The sequence below is a fragment of the Rhipicephalus microplus genome, unplaced genomic scaffold (genome assembly GCF_043290135.1).
Source record: "Rhipicephalus microplus isolate Deutch F79 unplaced genomic scaffold, USDA_Rmic scaffold_48, whole genome shotgun sequence".
Lineage (NCBI taxonomy): Eukaryota > Metazoa > Arthropoda > Arachnida > Ixodida > Ixodidae > Rhipicephalus > Rhipicephalus microplus.
This window is the reverse complement of record NW_027464621.1, coordinates 919661-937824: the sequence shown is the minus strand read 5'-3', so window position 1 is coordinate 937824 and position 18164 is coordinate 919661. Positions and strand designations below refer to the sequence as shown.

Below are 18164 nucleotides of genomic sequence, written 5' to 3'. Positions count from 1 at the left end.
CACAACTACTGGCGGCGAGGGCACTATTTTGCCACATCGCAACTCCCTTCGGCGCACTGGCTGCCGATGGCAGTAAACCGACGTTGACAAAAGAGCGAGATCGCAGCAATGGTGTAACAGAGGGTTGATTGCAGGAAACATTGCCACACGAGCGCGATGCCCGATCGACAGATTTTCAAAGGCGCTGTGGGGAAGGCAGCAGAACTCCGCAATTATCCGTCCGTCACCTTCTGTGCACTGTTGTTAGCAACGGAGAACTATATGTGATGACGCCATTGTAACGTTACCGAAAATGCAGGGCCTTTTCTGTGTTTGCCATTGCGCGGAAAAACACTTCAGCTTATTGACACGACTATATCCGCTACCATGAAATCATTCCGGAAATACGAAGAAAGTATACATGCTGAAACAGCGGCACAACTGACGGACAACTCGCCAGGCTGACATGTGCACGTACGTTTGTACGGTGGTTCATTAGCGAAAACTGGCTCACTCCATCAGCGCCGTTCCCTGCAACATATACGCATGCATTTGCCCTTGCGTTGTGGGAATCCAGAGCGCCCTCCTACCTGGCACCTCGTTCCCCAGCTGCCGCGCGCGCACCGACAGCGTAGCCCGGGCGCGTATAAGCACCGGCATCCGCCAAGATGGCTGCCAGGGCGCCTCTTGGTCTGGGCGAGTCAACTGTCGGCTCCTTCCCACGCTGGCATGTTCGGGCCCGCTACGCTGGTGCGCTGCGCGGGCCTACGTCACATCGCAGCGCCATTTACCTTTGGGCTGTGCGTGACATCCTCCTCTCCTACGAGCTATGTAGCGCCCGACGATTCGCTCGTCGCGGCAGGTGCTCCCAGGCCTCCACGAGAGGTTGACGCGCTGCTTAGCAGGCGGGAGTCGTCGCGTCCTAGGCAAGCGTACTTGCCAGGTCTTGCGGAGTACCCTATATGGCCTGCAAGCCCGTGAGTGTTGCACTGTGCTGCATCTTGGTTTAATAAACCCGTTGTTGTTGTTATCCTGCCTCGTGCGTGGTTTCTGCGCCGTGCCGGAGAAATCGACGAACCCGGCCGCAACGTCTTCGCACGCAGTGGCAGTGGAGGACGTCGCATCCCTACACGGTTGCGCTTAGTAGGCAAGCCTTGTGCAAACCTATCCCCACAGCGTAGAGATATTTTTATTGCGATATGAATTATATAGACAGTTTCGGCTGGTTTTTGACAATTTCGGCTGGTTTTTGCCGCCGCCATCATGCACCGTATATGTGTGTGTGTGTGTGTGTGAAAACATAAAAAAAAAAAGCCGCCCACGCTTGGCACCCAACTCAGAGTGATGCGCAAAGGCGTGCTTCATCTACCACGTGTCGGGGTGGTGATGAGGAGGAGGGCGGATTAGATAGTATTCAACTTTATGGCTAGGTGGCGTGAGCTGCTGCCCCATCTAAAAGGCATTGCCAGATACATCCATCCATCAATCCGTCATAGTAACAACTGGGACAATCATAAATTCGCACTCATATCTGTACCTGTGATTATGTTTCGTACGTCGTTTTTGCTTAAACAGCGCATTAAGGGGGCAGACTGGTCTTAGACATTTTTTGTTTATTTCTTCAGTGATCTTGATAAAACTGCACAGGGTTATACAGTTTTTTTCTGCTGATTTCAAATATGTAATTAGTTTTCCTGTAACTCACTTTGTTGCTGAGATAACTTAAGTTCACTCCCTATTGTTTAAGGCCACCATAGAAAAAAAAGTGCTTAACTAAAAGTGATATTTAGGACATGCCAACATAGACTAACGACTATAGAGTGAAAGTATGGAAGAGGTTTTTGTTTTTAGACCTTTATTGGTTATTTTGCAGCAAAATGAACTATACATTTTCAAAAGCAGTTGGAATTGTGTTACAATTTTGATTAGTAATTAATTAAAAAGGCATGTGCTCTAAATTTTGCTCCCATACTTGCATTCTACACACATACAGGTTTCCACTGCAAATAGAAATATTGCTGTACCTGCCCTAGCTGCAGAGATATTGAGGCCTCAAAATTGAATAGTCACAAATTTACTATTTTGAGAAAAATGGAAAAAACTGAAAACACACAGTTTCTTCAAAAAGCAACGATCATGGTGCGCATGTTTAGCAATCCTCATGAAGGCGCTCATAAATTTGTAGTAGAGCTTTAGAGAAAGGGGCTGGCAAATTATAAAGAAGCCTCAAAGTCGGTTCCCCATTTTTTTTTTGCAGGTTCTGCATGTTAACAGCACCAAGAATCTGGACAGTTAAAATGACATTACAAAAAAATTACTACTTCTTGGTGCGTGAAAATTTGCAGAGAGATAGAAAAATACTTGCAAAAACCAAATATGTCAATTTTAAAAGATGAATATTTTTGTCACTTTTTGGTCCCAAAGAGCAGTCTGCCCCCTTAAGTGTAGAGCTGTGAATGTTGTTATCTCTCGTCTTGTGTGTGTTGTTTTTGTGCATCATTTGTGAGCAGCGCACTGCACGTTTCGACCTGCTAGCCGTTCTCCAGCGTTACATTCCAAGTTATTCGATTGTTGCTATCGCATTCACTCCTTCGCCTTTGCTGCGAAACTGACTTTTTTTTTTCCTTTCGTGCTCGCAGCATAGGACCCAGCAAACGTGTGAGAACTATTATGAGGAGCCAATGCTGAAGCGGCAAGTTGCCTTCATTGCCACGAGCAATATGCACTTGCAGTCCAACGCACAGTGGCACGGCAGCGGACGGCGTGCGCTAAACCACTAAGCTACACGTACTGCCTAGCAGGCAGTACACGATTTAGGTTGACTGAGATGTTTATGGTTGGTAGGTTTGTCGCGATGGCGTGCCGCCACATTGGTCGGTAGCCGTGATCGTGCTCCCGTGAATTTCCATGTATTCATCACAGCACTAATGCCAAAGTCGTAGTAATCACTACGACTTCGACTACTGAGGCTTTTATCACAAACGCGCAAAATCGGAAGTTCTTCTTCACAGAGACATATGCAAACGAAAATTCGTGAACATCGAATAATCAAAATTTTCGAATATGTGGTTATCGAATCGAACACGAATATTACAAATGCAATATTCGACGAATATTCGAAACTTTCGAATATTTCCACACCTTTAAAGTAAACCAACAGCTTTAAAGCACAAAACAGGGCCTTGCAAAATATGCTTATGCAAAAATCCTGATGAACTTACCTCTAATTAGCTTGACATTGAAAATGAGTGTCCGTCATGCTATAACTCAATATAATAATAGCACATAAAATAATTCAATTATGGAGTTATTGTTATATCTGCATAGCAAATCAGATCTGCATGTCAAATTTCATCGATTAAGCTTTGTAAATGGCAAAAATAGTTTTCAATGCCATGTTTTCCATTAATTAGAACATAACACAAGTGCATACCATTAGCAAGCCTCTCTGCAGGCGCCATGATGTCCGCAACTTCCTGACTTGAGGAACTCGCTGTGCTTCCTTGAGATAACTTGCGCTGAGGTGGCTCTGACAGCTCACGAACGGCTTCGGAATGCCCATTCGCTGTAAGAGACATGGCTGCAAATGCTATAATTTCTTCAACCCTTTTCCGCGACAGGTCTACGGCACTGGTTCAATCAATGAGGTTTGACTTAATTACAGTTTAATATATTTATTTTAATAGTAATAAAAGCTATTGTTACTTGTTGCCTAGACACTTGAGAACAATGTACACATAACTGATTCAATTCGATACAGGACCAGAATTTTTTGTCGTAATACTTCTCTTGTATCAGAAAATTTATGCGATATCTAAACAGTGCAACATCCTAGACCCTTCCTTGCAATTTACAGTTATCTAATTGATGTGTTGTAGAATACTCAAAATGAGTTCAGTGAGACAGTCCAAGATGTCACCAACCAGTATTAGTGGATGCAGCTGTCGTACAAGGTGTGAAAGAAGTAGAAATGCTTGAAGGAGACACAAAATCACTTGGCTTGAGCAGGAGTTTCACTGCCGCAAAGGTTGAATCATCATCCCTATCTTCCTTAGATTCATTGCTAGGAGTATCACAATTACCTGAAAGAAGAAACAAATAAAAGTAAAGAAATAAAAAAATATTGAAACATCCATTTGAAAAATGTCACTAGAGCATCAGGTGCTTTAGGAAATTTTACAAAAATAAATAAAGCTGGCACAAAATGAACTGATACATCACAAAATGAAGACAACATGTATCAAAAACTTCACAGAACTTTGTGTTGTTACACAAAAGTGCTTACTCTGGAATATTGAGGTGCCTGAATAGACATAAATGATACAGCGACACAAAAGAAAATGTTTTCAGAGCGAGCTTATTATAATGACACATATTTAGTTTTCAACTTCTAATAAACTTTTATAATGAAACGTGAATATCTAGAATAAAGTGACGTAGGGCAATAGGAGAAATGGTACCCAAAGCCCATGGCTGCCTGCTATTAACTGCCAAGCTATTCCAAAAAAGAGCATTTAATAGGAACAGCGGTTTCTTGTTCGTTTTATTTCTTCTATAATTATTATAACCTTTATGTTTTCTAATAATCTGGCATTTCTTATGGTGCAATAAATTATTAAAAAGGTAAGCAAACTTCAGCAACTGAGAGGGTAGAAAAGCAAAATTTATGGGTTCTGTTACATCAAAGATAATCCAGCTTTTCGTTTGTCACTGACACAATACCCCTGTAGTAAAAAGGAGATCGAGCTTCAAGCAGCTATAGTGTGTATACTAGAGTGTAACATTGATAAACAAAAGAAGCAAGCGAACATAGAACAAACTAGCATAACATTTGATTACTGTTGCCGTATGCACACAGGAAGCACTTCTATGTCCGACACATACTTGAAAAGATTGAGCACAAATGTTTATCCTTGCTAAGTTTGGTAATCACTGCAAGCTACGTCACTGGCCCATATTTATGTAGCTGATATGTTTAAAATGCTTGAAGCACCAGTAAGAAATACATGTCAGTGATGGAAGAGACTTTTTACTTTTTGGAGCAGGCTAGAGGAGAAAAGGTACCACTTTGGAGCAGCCACAAGTGTTTATGGAGAAGAAAAAAAAGGGGGGTTAGTTTCAGAGCAGCTACTGGTATTTTAGGAGCAGATGCGAAATTCGCCAAACAACTCCTGGGAGTTCAAAACATTGCTGAAGCATCTCATAAATACTAATGTCTATTATGAAATATATTTCACAGACAACAATCAATGAAAAAACAAAAAGCTGGTTGGTTATCAAATGTGCCGTGAAATGAGGTATATATTTAAATGACCAGTACTGTGGCACCAATGAGATCAAACCAATAAAGCTGAGCACCACATTTTAGAAGTAACCACAGTCCCATATCTCTGTTGCCAAATACCGTATTTACTCGCGCAATGAACGCACTTTTTTCTAGAAAAATTGGAGCAAAGTTGGGGGTGCATTTATAATGTGGGGCAAATTTTAAGAAAACGTTTCCTGCCCGAGCTGAAAAAAGTAATGCAAAAATGAAAAGTTAGGTCGCTGAGCTCCTCTGTTGCACTTCACTCATTTTCGGTTATCGTAACTAGAGTGAGAGGTGGCGCGAGCGACAGTGCGATGGCACAAAGAAAGCTCTCCCTTGCTTCATGAAACAGAGGCGGACACCCTGCGGCGCTGCTGCAGACGGTTCAATGCGCCCTGCGCTCGCTCACGTGCTTTCTTTCGTGTTGTGCCACCCATCGCCGTGTGTCTTTTGCGTGTTCTTCGCTGTTTGTCCGTGCAAGTCTTCGTGCTTTACTGCTAGCAGTATAGACTACGGCAAAAAGAAGAATAAAATGACGCAGACACACTGCTTCGCACCTGGCTGTTCGTCCGGGTACGACTCATCGAGATCTGGAAAACGAGTGTCGTTTTCCATGCCGAAAGAACCTGAACCTTTAAAAGCACGGTAGCATTCTCGACGCAATCTCGAGAATTTACTAGCTGTATTTTGGTAAGCAAAATTTTGTGTGATCAATTCTGGACACTGCAGTCAAGGGCGAGACAGTGAATATTCCTCCCGATTGACCTCTGGTGACTAGCGATGCGATATCTACGGTGTTCGCTAACCTCCCCCAGTATTTGTCGAAGAGGGAAAACTTCTACGAGAAAAAGATGGGTCCTCAATCAAGCAGTCGACAGCGGAGGCCTTTTATGCCCATCAGAGAAAGTGAATGCGCTCGTGGCAACACTTGATAACACATTTACATGCTGCTGTAGTTTAAAGCAGATGAACAGTGATAGCCTTATTCAGTTAGCGTTATTCCTTCAGCTCGCAAAGCTGACGCTTGTTGGCTGCATACCTAGGGTTACACAATTTTCACCAACAAGATAATATATAGGCTTTATTTCCTAATGAAAAGACAGCATTCTTTACAAAGTGAAAAACAGATGAGAATGAAATTGTTGAAATTCAGACATGTATTGTAAAAAAGTGTAGCGTTTATATTCTGAATTTCTTACTGCACAAAAATCTTGCATCAGTTTCACAGCATGATGGTTGTGTTTGTAGATTTTAGTGGTACCCTGTAAAATGACTGATCTGGGTTTCGACGTGATCTGCTTCGCATGGATCATTCCGGCATCCAAATAAATCTAATCAGCACTTGGTTTTTTCTTCTTTCCCAAAATGCATCACATTATCTACATTTCTATTCTGTAACTAATACACTATTTAAGGTAACGTTACTGTGATATGCCATAAAACTGCACTGATACTTTCATTTTATAGTATGTTTTGTTTGCAACATATCTTGATATGCTGTTTTTTATTTTTTATTTGTGTATGTAAAATGCATTTTTGCACTTCTTTTTGACTTCAAGCATGTTTCTAGATTTAAATATGTTCTTGTAAATTAGTCTTGTGGGCGAAATAAATATTTATCATTGAAGTCCGCGTGTAGCGAATAAAAGTGTCGTGTTGATACGAACAGCGACAGTATATTTTTACACCTTAGCCCAGCCATATTTTTAGCAAATGTAGGTGCTATGAACTTCAGCTGCACATCGCACACTAGGACGACAGTCTACTGATTTCAAAAAGCGATCCCGCTTAGCCAAAAGGGATTGCAGTGAAATAAAGTGTTATAACATTACAGAGACGTACCAAAACTAAGTATCGGATACTTGCACCGCATGAGCATATATCCTCAAGTTCAGATGTACGTGCCGATACTAAAACGAGCAACCAATAATAAAATGAGCGTCGTGTCCGCAGTAGATGAAAAGCCACGACCACCGCGGCAAACAGGCATCTTACTGCTAGCTGCAATACCGCCGCTACGTATCATGAAACAGCGCATCGCCTTTTGCACCGCCCTCTCGTCACCTCCCCCTCCAGCCACCATACTTCTGAGTTTTTATTTCAGGTATGCATACACAAAATACATGGCTGGGGAGGAGGAAAAAAGAAAAACCACACAGTCGTGGCTTGACGTTGCTCTCTTACCCCGGATACGTCGAAACTGTATGTCGGAACTGCAGTATGCACGAAAACAGAAATAGCACAAGCCAATGTGCAGCATAATAATAAACAAGAACTCAAAAGCACAAAAACTAGGTGCACAAAAAGATGGGCAATACTACAAAAACATATCTCCAGATATATTGAAATAAGGTTACGTACACAAAATATAAGTCAAGTGGTGGGAAAATGCACACATTAACGAAATAACTTTCGAAGAGAGTTGGCTCAAGGCGCTGTCTTCTGCGAGCTGTTGCCACACCGCCCGTGCATGCCATAAAAGCGTTTCGCTGCTATATTTTCTTGCAATAATTTACTGCAAACGTTTAACGCAACAGAGGTATCTGCTGTGACCTCGAGAGGCCCCCCAGAAACGTGCGCTATGACACCCCAAAGCACTTTGCCAACTTCGTGGTAACCTCCCCTGAGGACCGCGCCGCCGTCGTTGACATTATAGCAAGCAACCAAAACTGTAGCAAGCTACCACTGAAGCATTTAAACCAACCAAAATGATTTAAAACGAAACGTCAGAATACGGCGGCCATCTCGCTTGCAACCGAAGGGAGAATTGGGGACCATGTTGCAGAAATCGTCACGATTTTTTTTGGGCGACAAGCGATTTATTTCTGGTTTTCCACAAGCCTGCGACGCGATGATGACGAGTGGCTCTTCCAACAGCCATAGCGACAGCGAATCCTATCGTCGTCGCTCGAAAATAGTCTGCATGTGGTTGGGCCTTAAAAGTTTCATATTTGCAGGAAGCGATCGTCGGTTGGCGCAGAAAATTTTGTGACCTTCGCTCGCAGTGTGCTTGTCAGCTGCGATGTCTCTATACTTGCATCGTTTGTGAAACCCGCTGTGGCGCACAGATATTTAAAAAAGACTGGGTACATGCCGCAAACAGATAGAAAGAAAAACTATTCGGCATGCAGGCGAAGGGGGTGAGTGAGCGGAGGTGGCTGAGGGGAGTCGGATTGATTGATTGATATGTGGGGTTTAACGTCCCAAAACCACTATATGATTATGAGAGACGCCGTAGTGGAGGGCTCCGGAAATTTAGACCACCTGGGGTTCTTTAACGTGCACCCAAATCTGAGCACACGGGCCTACAACATTTCCGCCTCCATCGGAAATGCAGCCGCCGCAGCCGGGATTCGAACCCGCGCCCTGCGGGTCAGCAGCCGAGTACCTTAGCCACTAGACCACCGCGGCGGGGCGAGGGGAGTCGGCATAATAATAAAGAGAAGAGATCCAACTGGCAAGGAGGCACCAGGTGTTGGTAAGTGGGACTGCAGCGGACGAGTGTAAGGGCTGCGTTTATTATACGAGGAAAAGAAAAATCCAAACTTTGACAACTGAAGTTGGGGGTATATTTATTATGAGAGTCCGTTAATTGCACGAGTAAATATGGTAAGTAGCAGATAATTGAACCAGAAACCTGGAGGCTTAAATTCAGAATGATTCAGTGAGCAATGGAAAGGAAAATTTTAGGTGTAACGTTAACAGACAGGATAAGAGCAGAGTGGGTCAGGAACAAATAGGGGTTAAGGATATCATAGCTGAAATCGCGAAAGGTACATGGGGCGGGCATGTAGCGCGTAGTTCGATAACCATTGGCCATTAAGAGTACCTGACTGGTTTTCAAGATTAGGCAAACATATGAAAGGGAGGAAGAAAATCAGGTGAACAGATGAGATTAACAAGTTTACAGATAAAGCATGGCAGCAGAAAATACAGGACCAGGTAGATAGGTGGAACATGGGAGAGGCCTTTGCCCTGCAGTGGGCATAGCCCTGCGGATGATGACGAATAAAAGCTATTTCGCTCATCAAATTTTGCCAAAACAGTCTGCATGTTCAGCTGGAAAAAACAAACAAAAAGAACTTTGTGAATTACATTAAGTCAGAGCTGATCATGCTGCACTTTCCTAGCATACTAGAATGACAGTATACAGATTTGTTTTGGCGTCATTACGGCTTAAGATTTGACGTACAGTTTCGTTTTTCTCATTCTTTCAGTGCCATTTCGGAGCAGGTTTCGGGCAATCAATAACAAAAAAAAAAAAAAAGTTTTGTGCAGCATAGAGCAACACTTTTCTTTTGAAGCATTTTCGAGAAATCGGAGCAGCACTTCGATCACTGACATTGTGCCCCATTAACCTGCATAGAATGTAGAGGCTCGTGTTGGTTTGATTACTGAGCACAAATGAACCCCCTTCCCTGTCTATTCCAAAATGCTCACCCTATGGAAAGTTACGGAAAGAACTATGCATGGATCTCACATTTACAGCAGAAAAAGAATTCAGCAATGCAACTTCTTCCCCTGAAAGACAACTCCTTTGTGGAGACAATGCCTAGAGGCTGAACTTCTTTTCTATTCAGTAACAAATATTCAAAAGATCCTGACACCTCACATTTAACATGTCTTTTAAGAATTTGAACTGTTTGTACCTGTAACATTCAATTTAAACCAATACTGCATAATTTGCATACCTCTGCAACTAATCCAGTAAACCAAAAAACACTTCAACTAGAAAAAAATAACTTACGCCCAATTTTCCCAGCTCTTTCATCATCGTCGGCATCAGCACTAATATCAGACAAGTGGTCTGTACAGCCAGGCACTAAAGTAATGTAAGAAGAAACATGGTCTAAACAACTCAGCAAATCACAAATCATTTCAACCACAATACAGACCGAGATACAGTACAATCTTGATGATATGAATTCAAAGGGAGCATGCAAAATATTCGGATAATCCCGAATTCATATGAACCAAAAACCAGTTAAAGCTGATTATGAAGATAAACGGGAACTTTATTAGCGTCAACTACTTGCCCAAAAAATAGTCAATGATCTTCTTTTGAACTTTCCTGCTTTCCCCACCTCTCAGTAAATGGCCGGGGTTTCCTCACTCATGCTGCTGGTGCTTAAAGCGTGTATACACTTGGCATCAAAGGGAGAAAAAACGGCATAACTCATTAGAAATTCACTCACGTCGCCGCTTAAGGGGCCAGAAAAACGTCCGTGCCAGCTGAAAATTGTTGACATTCGTTCTGCCTACCACCACCACATTCGCAGAATTTATTCGGTTTTGCCCATTTCCTGAGCATTAAAATTCGTACCGAATCCTCGTTATGCATGCAAAGCTCTCAAAAGAAACAGTTTACACTGGTACAAACGTTGTTTCGGGAGATACACCAGCAGAAATGACATGAGCGAACGCAATGGCGGCGACGGATTCAGCCAGCAGTACAAAAACGAGCGAGACACATTAGGGCATGCCGACTCGCTGCTGATGCACGTTTTTCTACTTCCAGTGTTTGCAGCTATCGTAACCCAAACGAGGCTCTTCATGAACACGTCTTTGTCAAGTCCCTGAGCTTTGTCATGCTGCGTGGGTAGATCGCAATTGCACCGACGCAAGCTACCGCCGATGCATTTGCCACCATGTTGAATTTGCGGCTCGTTTACATCATGTGGTTTGAGACCTAGTGCTGCCAGCGTAGTTCAAGCCGTGACGCAGATAGGTGATCTGCTATCGCGTGGCCGAAAAATGGGTCTTAGGAGGATTTTTTCGCGCCAGCCTTGCGGCGTGGTTTTTTGGCCAAAATTCTGGTGGTGAAGCGGGGTAAATCCCTTCGAGGCACGGTGTGAACGAACCTCCCCCCCCCCACAGCCAAGCCACGTTTTGCCAAACCTGTGCAGCAGTCAATCGCGTGTTCGCATCATCCGCTGTGGCCAGAGAACCAGTTCGTATAAGACTAATTCATGGCATATTTTGTATAATGTAGTGCATACGAAGGAAAGTTTGAAACCACCGCGAAATTCGCATCAACTGTAATTGTATCATCGGACTCGACTGAAAATAACATTGGATTTTTCTGAAACACGCTGCATGGCTCAGGGAAACTTTACTCTATATGCTGCAAGAATAGGCAGAAATGGTTGGCAATGTCATAGTATAGTTGAAAATAATTTGTTTAAGGACAGCTGTTTTAGGAATGCTATGCATTATACCAGCTTTCGCTCCCATGATAAGGTGAATGAAGTAACAAAGTAACAAACACATACATCATACGTGGAACGTCGATTATGCCCCCCTTGCCCGTTTCGTGACAACCCACATTTTATGACGAATTAAGTCTCGGCAAAATCCCCATAGAAGTAATGTAATAAAAATCTTGGTTATATGACGCAGTTTTACACTGAACCCTCATCTTCCGACATATTTTCAGAAGTCATAAAAAAAATTTGTCTCGTATCTGCATGTTAATCTGCAGATGTCGTCTAAATATGATAGTCTTGCGTGTGAAGAGAGTGAACAAAACATTTATTTGATGTTCTGCACAAGCAAATTTATGAATGGTATTCTGGAGGTACTGCGTTAGAGTGCCTCGAGCGTGCAGCGGAGGCGAGCGTGCGCATCAAGTCGCATCACATGTGAGACATGGGTGCCATCTGGCCATTTTCTTGGAAAATGAAGCGCATGGCTCTGAGACGGGTGTGCGCACCCGTCTCAGAAGTGATAAGGTGTAGAACGCAAGGTGACGAAAGGTGCCAACACCATCTCGTCTTAGCAAAGCGTTGGAAATACTCGCCTTTTCGTCCAAGCGTTGCATGGTCAGCGCAGCGTGCTAAGCGCTACGGTCCTTAAAATTACTTAAGTATGCCTTTTCTAGTAAAAGGCGCACATGCAGAATATATACGCGTTGTTGTGGTGCCCCAGACATGCACAATAATTGCTTTTTAATTGACAATCGCACAAGTATGAACACCAAACCTTGAGCAACATTGGTGGGTGCTGTGGATAGGGTCGATCGTTTCAAGTAAGTACCCAGTGCCGTTAAAAGTGGACAGACAGACAAATGCACAGACAAATGCACAGACAGACAGACAGAGCGAAATTTTTGCGTCGAAGGTCCCTAAGAAAGACTATCATCTTTAAAAAAACATCTTTGCTTGAATAAAATGTCGTCCACATATTCACGAGTGCAAAATATGAACTTGCGTTCCCCTAGATTGACGAATAGAAAAGTGGAGACAGGATGAGTTCTTAGAATGAAAAATTTATTCTCCTTGAAGTTCACGCGCTTCTACATATGCCACAATCGAGTGCATATGTACCAAGAATCATTACCTAGTCAAACTCTATCCACACAGAGTAGCTTCAGGCGGCACAAGCTGATATTTTCACATTTTTTTTTTGGTCCGCAAAAACTTTTTCTGGTCGACATACAGCTCATCTCCTGCCTTTGTCACACTGACAGTCACAGGCTTGCGCATGCATAAGGGTGGGACGCAGCTGTTTTCACCGTGCAAAACTACTTTTACTTAACATCAAAGTTCATAATAACAGCAGGACATCACCTGTTGCACTTCACAAGCCAACAAATTTCAACGTGCACAGCTCAGTCGCACATGAAGGCATTCTACACAAACTCGTGCTCCATCGCCATTATGTGATAGCGAACTTCATCAATTTACTAAGTCCCGGATCACTCGCAGGCAACCCACGGACGCCTCGGCTCAAAGGCGGCTACGTCAAACGCAAGTGATCTAAAAGTCCCGAGCCAGCCCGAACGGCTTCTGGCCATCAGCGTGCTTGATGCTGGATGCATCAGCTGTGGCATCTGCTATGCCCGGCTTTGTCGTCTGCTCCCTCCTTCCATAGCTGTGACACAGGCCACAACGCCGACCCAATTTCAACCTAAACAGCAGTTAGGCAGTGAATTATACCTATTTCTGTTGTGATGCAACTTACTGTATGAACGACTCGAGCGCGTGCGCATCGTAGACTGGCGCGGCTGTTCTACAGCTGTTTTTCCGACTTTTGGGAATATGCACTCCTCAACGTGGCTCAGAACACCGATGACAAGAACTGGGTGCACAAACAATGCGAAATCCAGAAACATGCGAGAAGCGGACAGAAAAGCAAAGAGAAAGCAAAAGCACCTCAAAAATTTCTGTGTCTAACTTGAGATGGCCGCACTGGCATGCGCCCTACATTGTCGGCTGCCAGCTGCCCGAAAGAAATAGTTCGGATGGTCCCGGGCCGCCTGCAGGCTGCCAGGCACGCGAAAAAACGAACATGCATCTGAGCGATCTCGGACCAGCAGGCAGAGCTTCCAGTTGGTCCCCTAGAAAAACGAATGCGACACCGGAGTCCGAACCGTACAGAGCCATCCAGGACGTGTAAATCGATGAAGCTCAGTAATGACACTGTGTCCGACTCTTTTGACAGGAGGCTGTTGGCAATGTAGTTTTGGTTTCGTTTTTATGCGCAGGCGATTTACGGACTGTGTTTATCGGTAGAAAGATACGGGTTGGTTTCGATTATTGTGAAGTTCAGAATAAAAATTCACATGCAACTCCTTCAAGTTATGCTGCCATTATCTGCCAATGGCAAGAATAATCTACCTTACTTTCAGATGCACAAGGTCGTGCCTTGGGCTTATTCAGGCGGCCTGTACTTTTAGGGAAGCGGGGGGGGGGGGGGGGGGGAGTTTCAATGCCTATATTCTTAGTTTTTCGATAATACAATGCCTGGATTATAGGACGGTATTGCGTGGTCCCCTGAAAATCGTATAATCAGAGTTCCACTGTACGCCACTGGAAAATGGGTAAGCATAAAGACAAAATCATGCCCACTTACCTACAGAGTGTTGCGATAGTGTGCTAAGAGAAACTGCAGATGAGAGATTGCCAAAAATAGCCTTAGTAGGATATATAATATGGCAGGCTTGAATTGACCTGAAAAATAAATAAATCAATAAAAAAGGAGGGCAACAACAAAACCACATATTAAATATTCAAAGCACTAACATAGGTCAACAGTAAAAGCTCACAACAGAAAGAATAGAGTGCCATATTAATGTCAATTGTTTTTATTCAAATAACAATTACATTTAAATCTCGATATAACAAATCTAAGAGACCTCTTAAAATCATTCGTTATTTTGAAAAGTTATTGTAGTGAAAGTATTAAAAATTTAAAAATGCAAACATGTAATATCTGTGAAGTGTATACATTTGCAACTACGTTTTGCTCTAATAAAGTGCGAAAAAACAAACACGAAATATTACTGACCCAGTGCCCATTTATTTGAGAAATAGCCCAATCAATATCGATGTGGGCAGCTGGAATGCTTAGGCGTATGCATCCTTCTCACGCACTACAAAGCGTTAACTACCGATTCTTCACGTTGGCTCGCAAGCGCTGTTTCCATGTCGTCTTCACACTCGTCGCCGTTTCTTTATCACGACAAATGGTATAGATCATATAGGTCGTTGGCTATGCTCATGTGCATGCTTCGTTGTCGAAGTGTGTATAGTGCTCGAGCGTTAGCGAAGCACACATGAGCGGCGACTTCATCCCACAGGCAACTCGCGTCGCACTTTCTAATGGTCGTAGCATTCCTTTCATGCTGCTTTCAGAGCTCATCTTGAATGTTCACCACCTACCAAACGGCTAGAACACAGCCTCGTAACAAGCACGCAGGTTAAGCTGCAAACGAAAACAAAGGCAACAGGGTGAAGTCTGATGAGAAAAACAAGTAACAGGCGATGATGATTCCGATGGGGCTATCACACATTTGGATACAGTTGGCAAATAAATAAATACGCAGGTGGCATTCTGATGATGATGATAGTAGAAAGTTCTGAGCTTGGCATTACTTTTACCGCCGCGAGTAACTTTTTACAATCACGTGATGCCACGGCATACTTCAATAATGGCAGTGTAAGCACCCTAGACATCTTGAGGCAAACTGGCATAAAACCAGGGTGCTACACGACAAAAGCTTGCATCGTCAGAGATTACAAGCGCATGCAGAATGCGAGACGCAAGTCAGCGGATGGAACGAAACGGGCCAGGAAGAAAAGAAGAGCTGCCACACGAAAAAAAAGGAGACCATAATGCTATTCGAGAAGGACCCACCGATGAATCTGGTCACGGGAGCGGCCGCGTCAGCAGCACGTGTAAGTGAGCTCTGCACATATCTGTCTATGACTTTAGCAATTTTGGTTCCAAGAGGGTCAGAGTGGTGTCTATTTGTTCGCGAAGATACAAGGAGTTCAACCGCTACAAATACTGCAATTACAAACGAAAATTTTTAATTTTAGGAGCGGAAAACAGTCTGAATCTGTGAAAACAACAACAGTCAGACCACGTGTTTTCAGAGTTATTCCAGAGTTATTCGGCAATCAAAATTAAGCCTAATCACTAAAAAGATTAAATTGGTAATATCACCTCGCAAACGCATTTAAATTTTGTCCACTTAATATAATAATAAACCGCACACCATAGGCTACCAGGAGGCCCAATTCCATACACTCTAGGCCTTTAATTAAGGTGGTAATCAGCAAAAAGCTCATTTCATTAAAACGAATTTTCAAAAGGAGCTACAAACGCCACCGAAAAATAGCTAATATCTTCTTTCAGAACACAAAAGTCCGTTTTTTTCTGTGTAAAAATAATTTTGATAGCTTAAGGTAACCCGAAGATACAGAAGTAGAGAGAATATAACGAAAACCGCTAATAAACGTGTGGCGCCCGCATCTTCCCTCGCTGAGGGGAAAAGGGTGGCTCACTGCTCGGGAGAAAGGTACGCCCGTCAGATCAAAGTCTTGAACCACGTGTTTTTTTTTTTCCCTTACGATCGCTTTTAACTTTGCTAATAACCTACCGGGAAACTTCTAACTCATACAGTGCAAAGCCCTAATTGTAGACCTGTCGCCACTCAGGTTTCATTAGGACAGAATAGTACCGGAACTATTTGGTGACCAAAATTCATCCTAATCACTAAAAAAGATTAATTTGGTAACAACACCTCACAAACGAATTTAAATTTTGTCCGCTTAATATATCAATAAGCAGCACCCCATAGGCTAATCGGAGGCCCAACTCCGTACTCTCTAGACCCTTAATTAAGGGGGTAATCAGCAGAAATCTCATTTCATTAAAACATTTTTATAAAAACAACCACAAACTTGACTGACACACCGCTGAAACCTACATTTAGAACATAACAATCCGGGTGCGGCGATGGCATAGTGGTTAGAGCATCCGCCTCGCATGCAAGAGGTCCGTGGCTCAAGTCCTGGTGCCGCACAGTTCCCAACCGAGAAAAAAAAAAAAAAAAAAAACGCGTGTTGATGGAACTGCATTAAGAGGCCTGAGGTGCGGCCTCAACGGTAACCACAGCCGGGAACGCACTCCCTCACAAGAGAAGGATTGGCCACCCTGGTGCAGTATCTGGCCACTACCTCCCCCATGCATACGTCAAATAACTCACGGCCCTCAGTTCCCAGCAGCTGCGAAGCAACTGACCATGGCGGCGGTCAGATCTGCAACGCAGCAGAGGGTGCTAAAAATCTCTGGACTACACGCCGCCATTGGAACCTGAACTTGGCAACATTTAATGCTAGAACTTTATCTAGTGAGGGAAGTCTAGCTGTACTATTCGAGGAGCTGGAGGGTGTTAAATGGGATATATTAGGGCTCAGTGAGGTTAGGAGGACAGATGAGGCCTATACTGTGCTACAGAATGGGCACGTCCTTTCCCATTGGGGCCTGGCAGACAGAAGAGAACTGGGAGTGGGGTTCCTAATTTACAGAAACATAGCTGGCAGCATAGAGGAATACTATAGCATTAATGAAAGGGTGGTAGGTATTGTAATTAAACTGAATAAAAGATACAAGATGAAGGTAGTACAGGCTTACACGCCTACATCCAGCCATGATGACGCTTCAGTTGAAAGCTTCTATGAAGACGTGGAATCGGCAATGAGTAAGGTAAAAACACAGTATACTATAGTGCTGGGCGACTTTAATGCAAAGGTAGGGAAGAAGCAGGCTGGAAAACAGGCAGTAGGAGATTATGGCATCGGCACTAGAAACGCCAGAGGAGAGCTACTAGTAGAATTCGCAGAACGCAATAATTTGCGGATTTTGAATACCTTCTACAGAAAACGAGAAAACCGCAAGTGGACATGGAGGAGCCCTAATGGCGAAAATAAGAACGAAATAGACTTTATAATGACTGCACACCCAGGAATCGTGCAGGATGTGGAAGTGGTTGGCAAGGTACGATGCAGTGACCATAGAATGGTACGATCTCGAATTTGCCTAGACTTGAAGAAGGAACGACAGAAACTGATACGCAAGAAGCCAATCAATGAAATATCACTGAGAGGGAAAGTACAGGAATTCAGAGTGTCGCTGCAGAACAGGTACTCGGCTCTTAGTGAGGAAACCAACCTTAGCGTAGATACAATGAATGATAATCTAACGAGTATCATTACGGAGTGTGCAGTGGAAGTTGGAGGCAGGGTAGTTAGACAGGACACTGGCAAGCTTTCCCAGGAAACGAAGAACCTAATTAAGAAGCGTCAAAGCATGAAAGTGTCAAGTACAGCAGACAAAATAGAACTGGCAGAGCTTTCAAAGTTGATTAATAGGCGTAAAGTATGCGATGTAAGAAGGTATAACATGGAGAGAATTGAACATGCTCTGAAAAACGGAGGAAGCGTCAAAGCAGTGAAGAGGAAACTTGGGATAGGCAAAACTCGGATGTATGCACTAAGGGACAAAGAAGGCAAAATAGCTACCAATATGGATAGGATAGTTAAAATAGCGGAGGAGTTTTACAGAGATCTGTACAGTAGCCGAGACAACC

General features: G+C 43.4%; 1 protein-coding gene across 3 annotated transcripts in view; it reads right to left on the bottom strand.

The window, feature by feature from the left end:
- The window catches only part of LOC119176980 (enhancer of mRNA-decapping protein 4), a 311927-nt gene that overhangs the window by 103865 nt on the left and 189898 nt on the right, over nt 1-18164 (bottom strand). The window contains exons 14-17 of one of the 3 annotated variants that reach the window (XM_075884808.1): nt 14141-14238; nt 10035-10109; nt 3903-4061; nt 3413-3559 (exon numbers count right to left, since the gene is read on the bottom strand). In XM_075884808.1, the coding sequence (XP_075740923.1) occupies nt 3413-3559; nt 3903-4061; nt 10035-10109; nt 14141-14238 (479 nt within the window). The remainder of the gene's footprint in view (nt 1-3412; nt 3560-3902; nt 4062-10034; nt 10110-14140; nt 14239-18164) is intronic. The other 2 variants (XM_075884809.1, XM_075884810.1) reach the window with 2 other exon arrangements.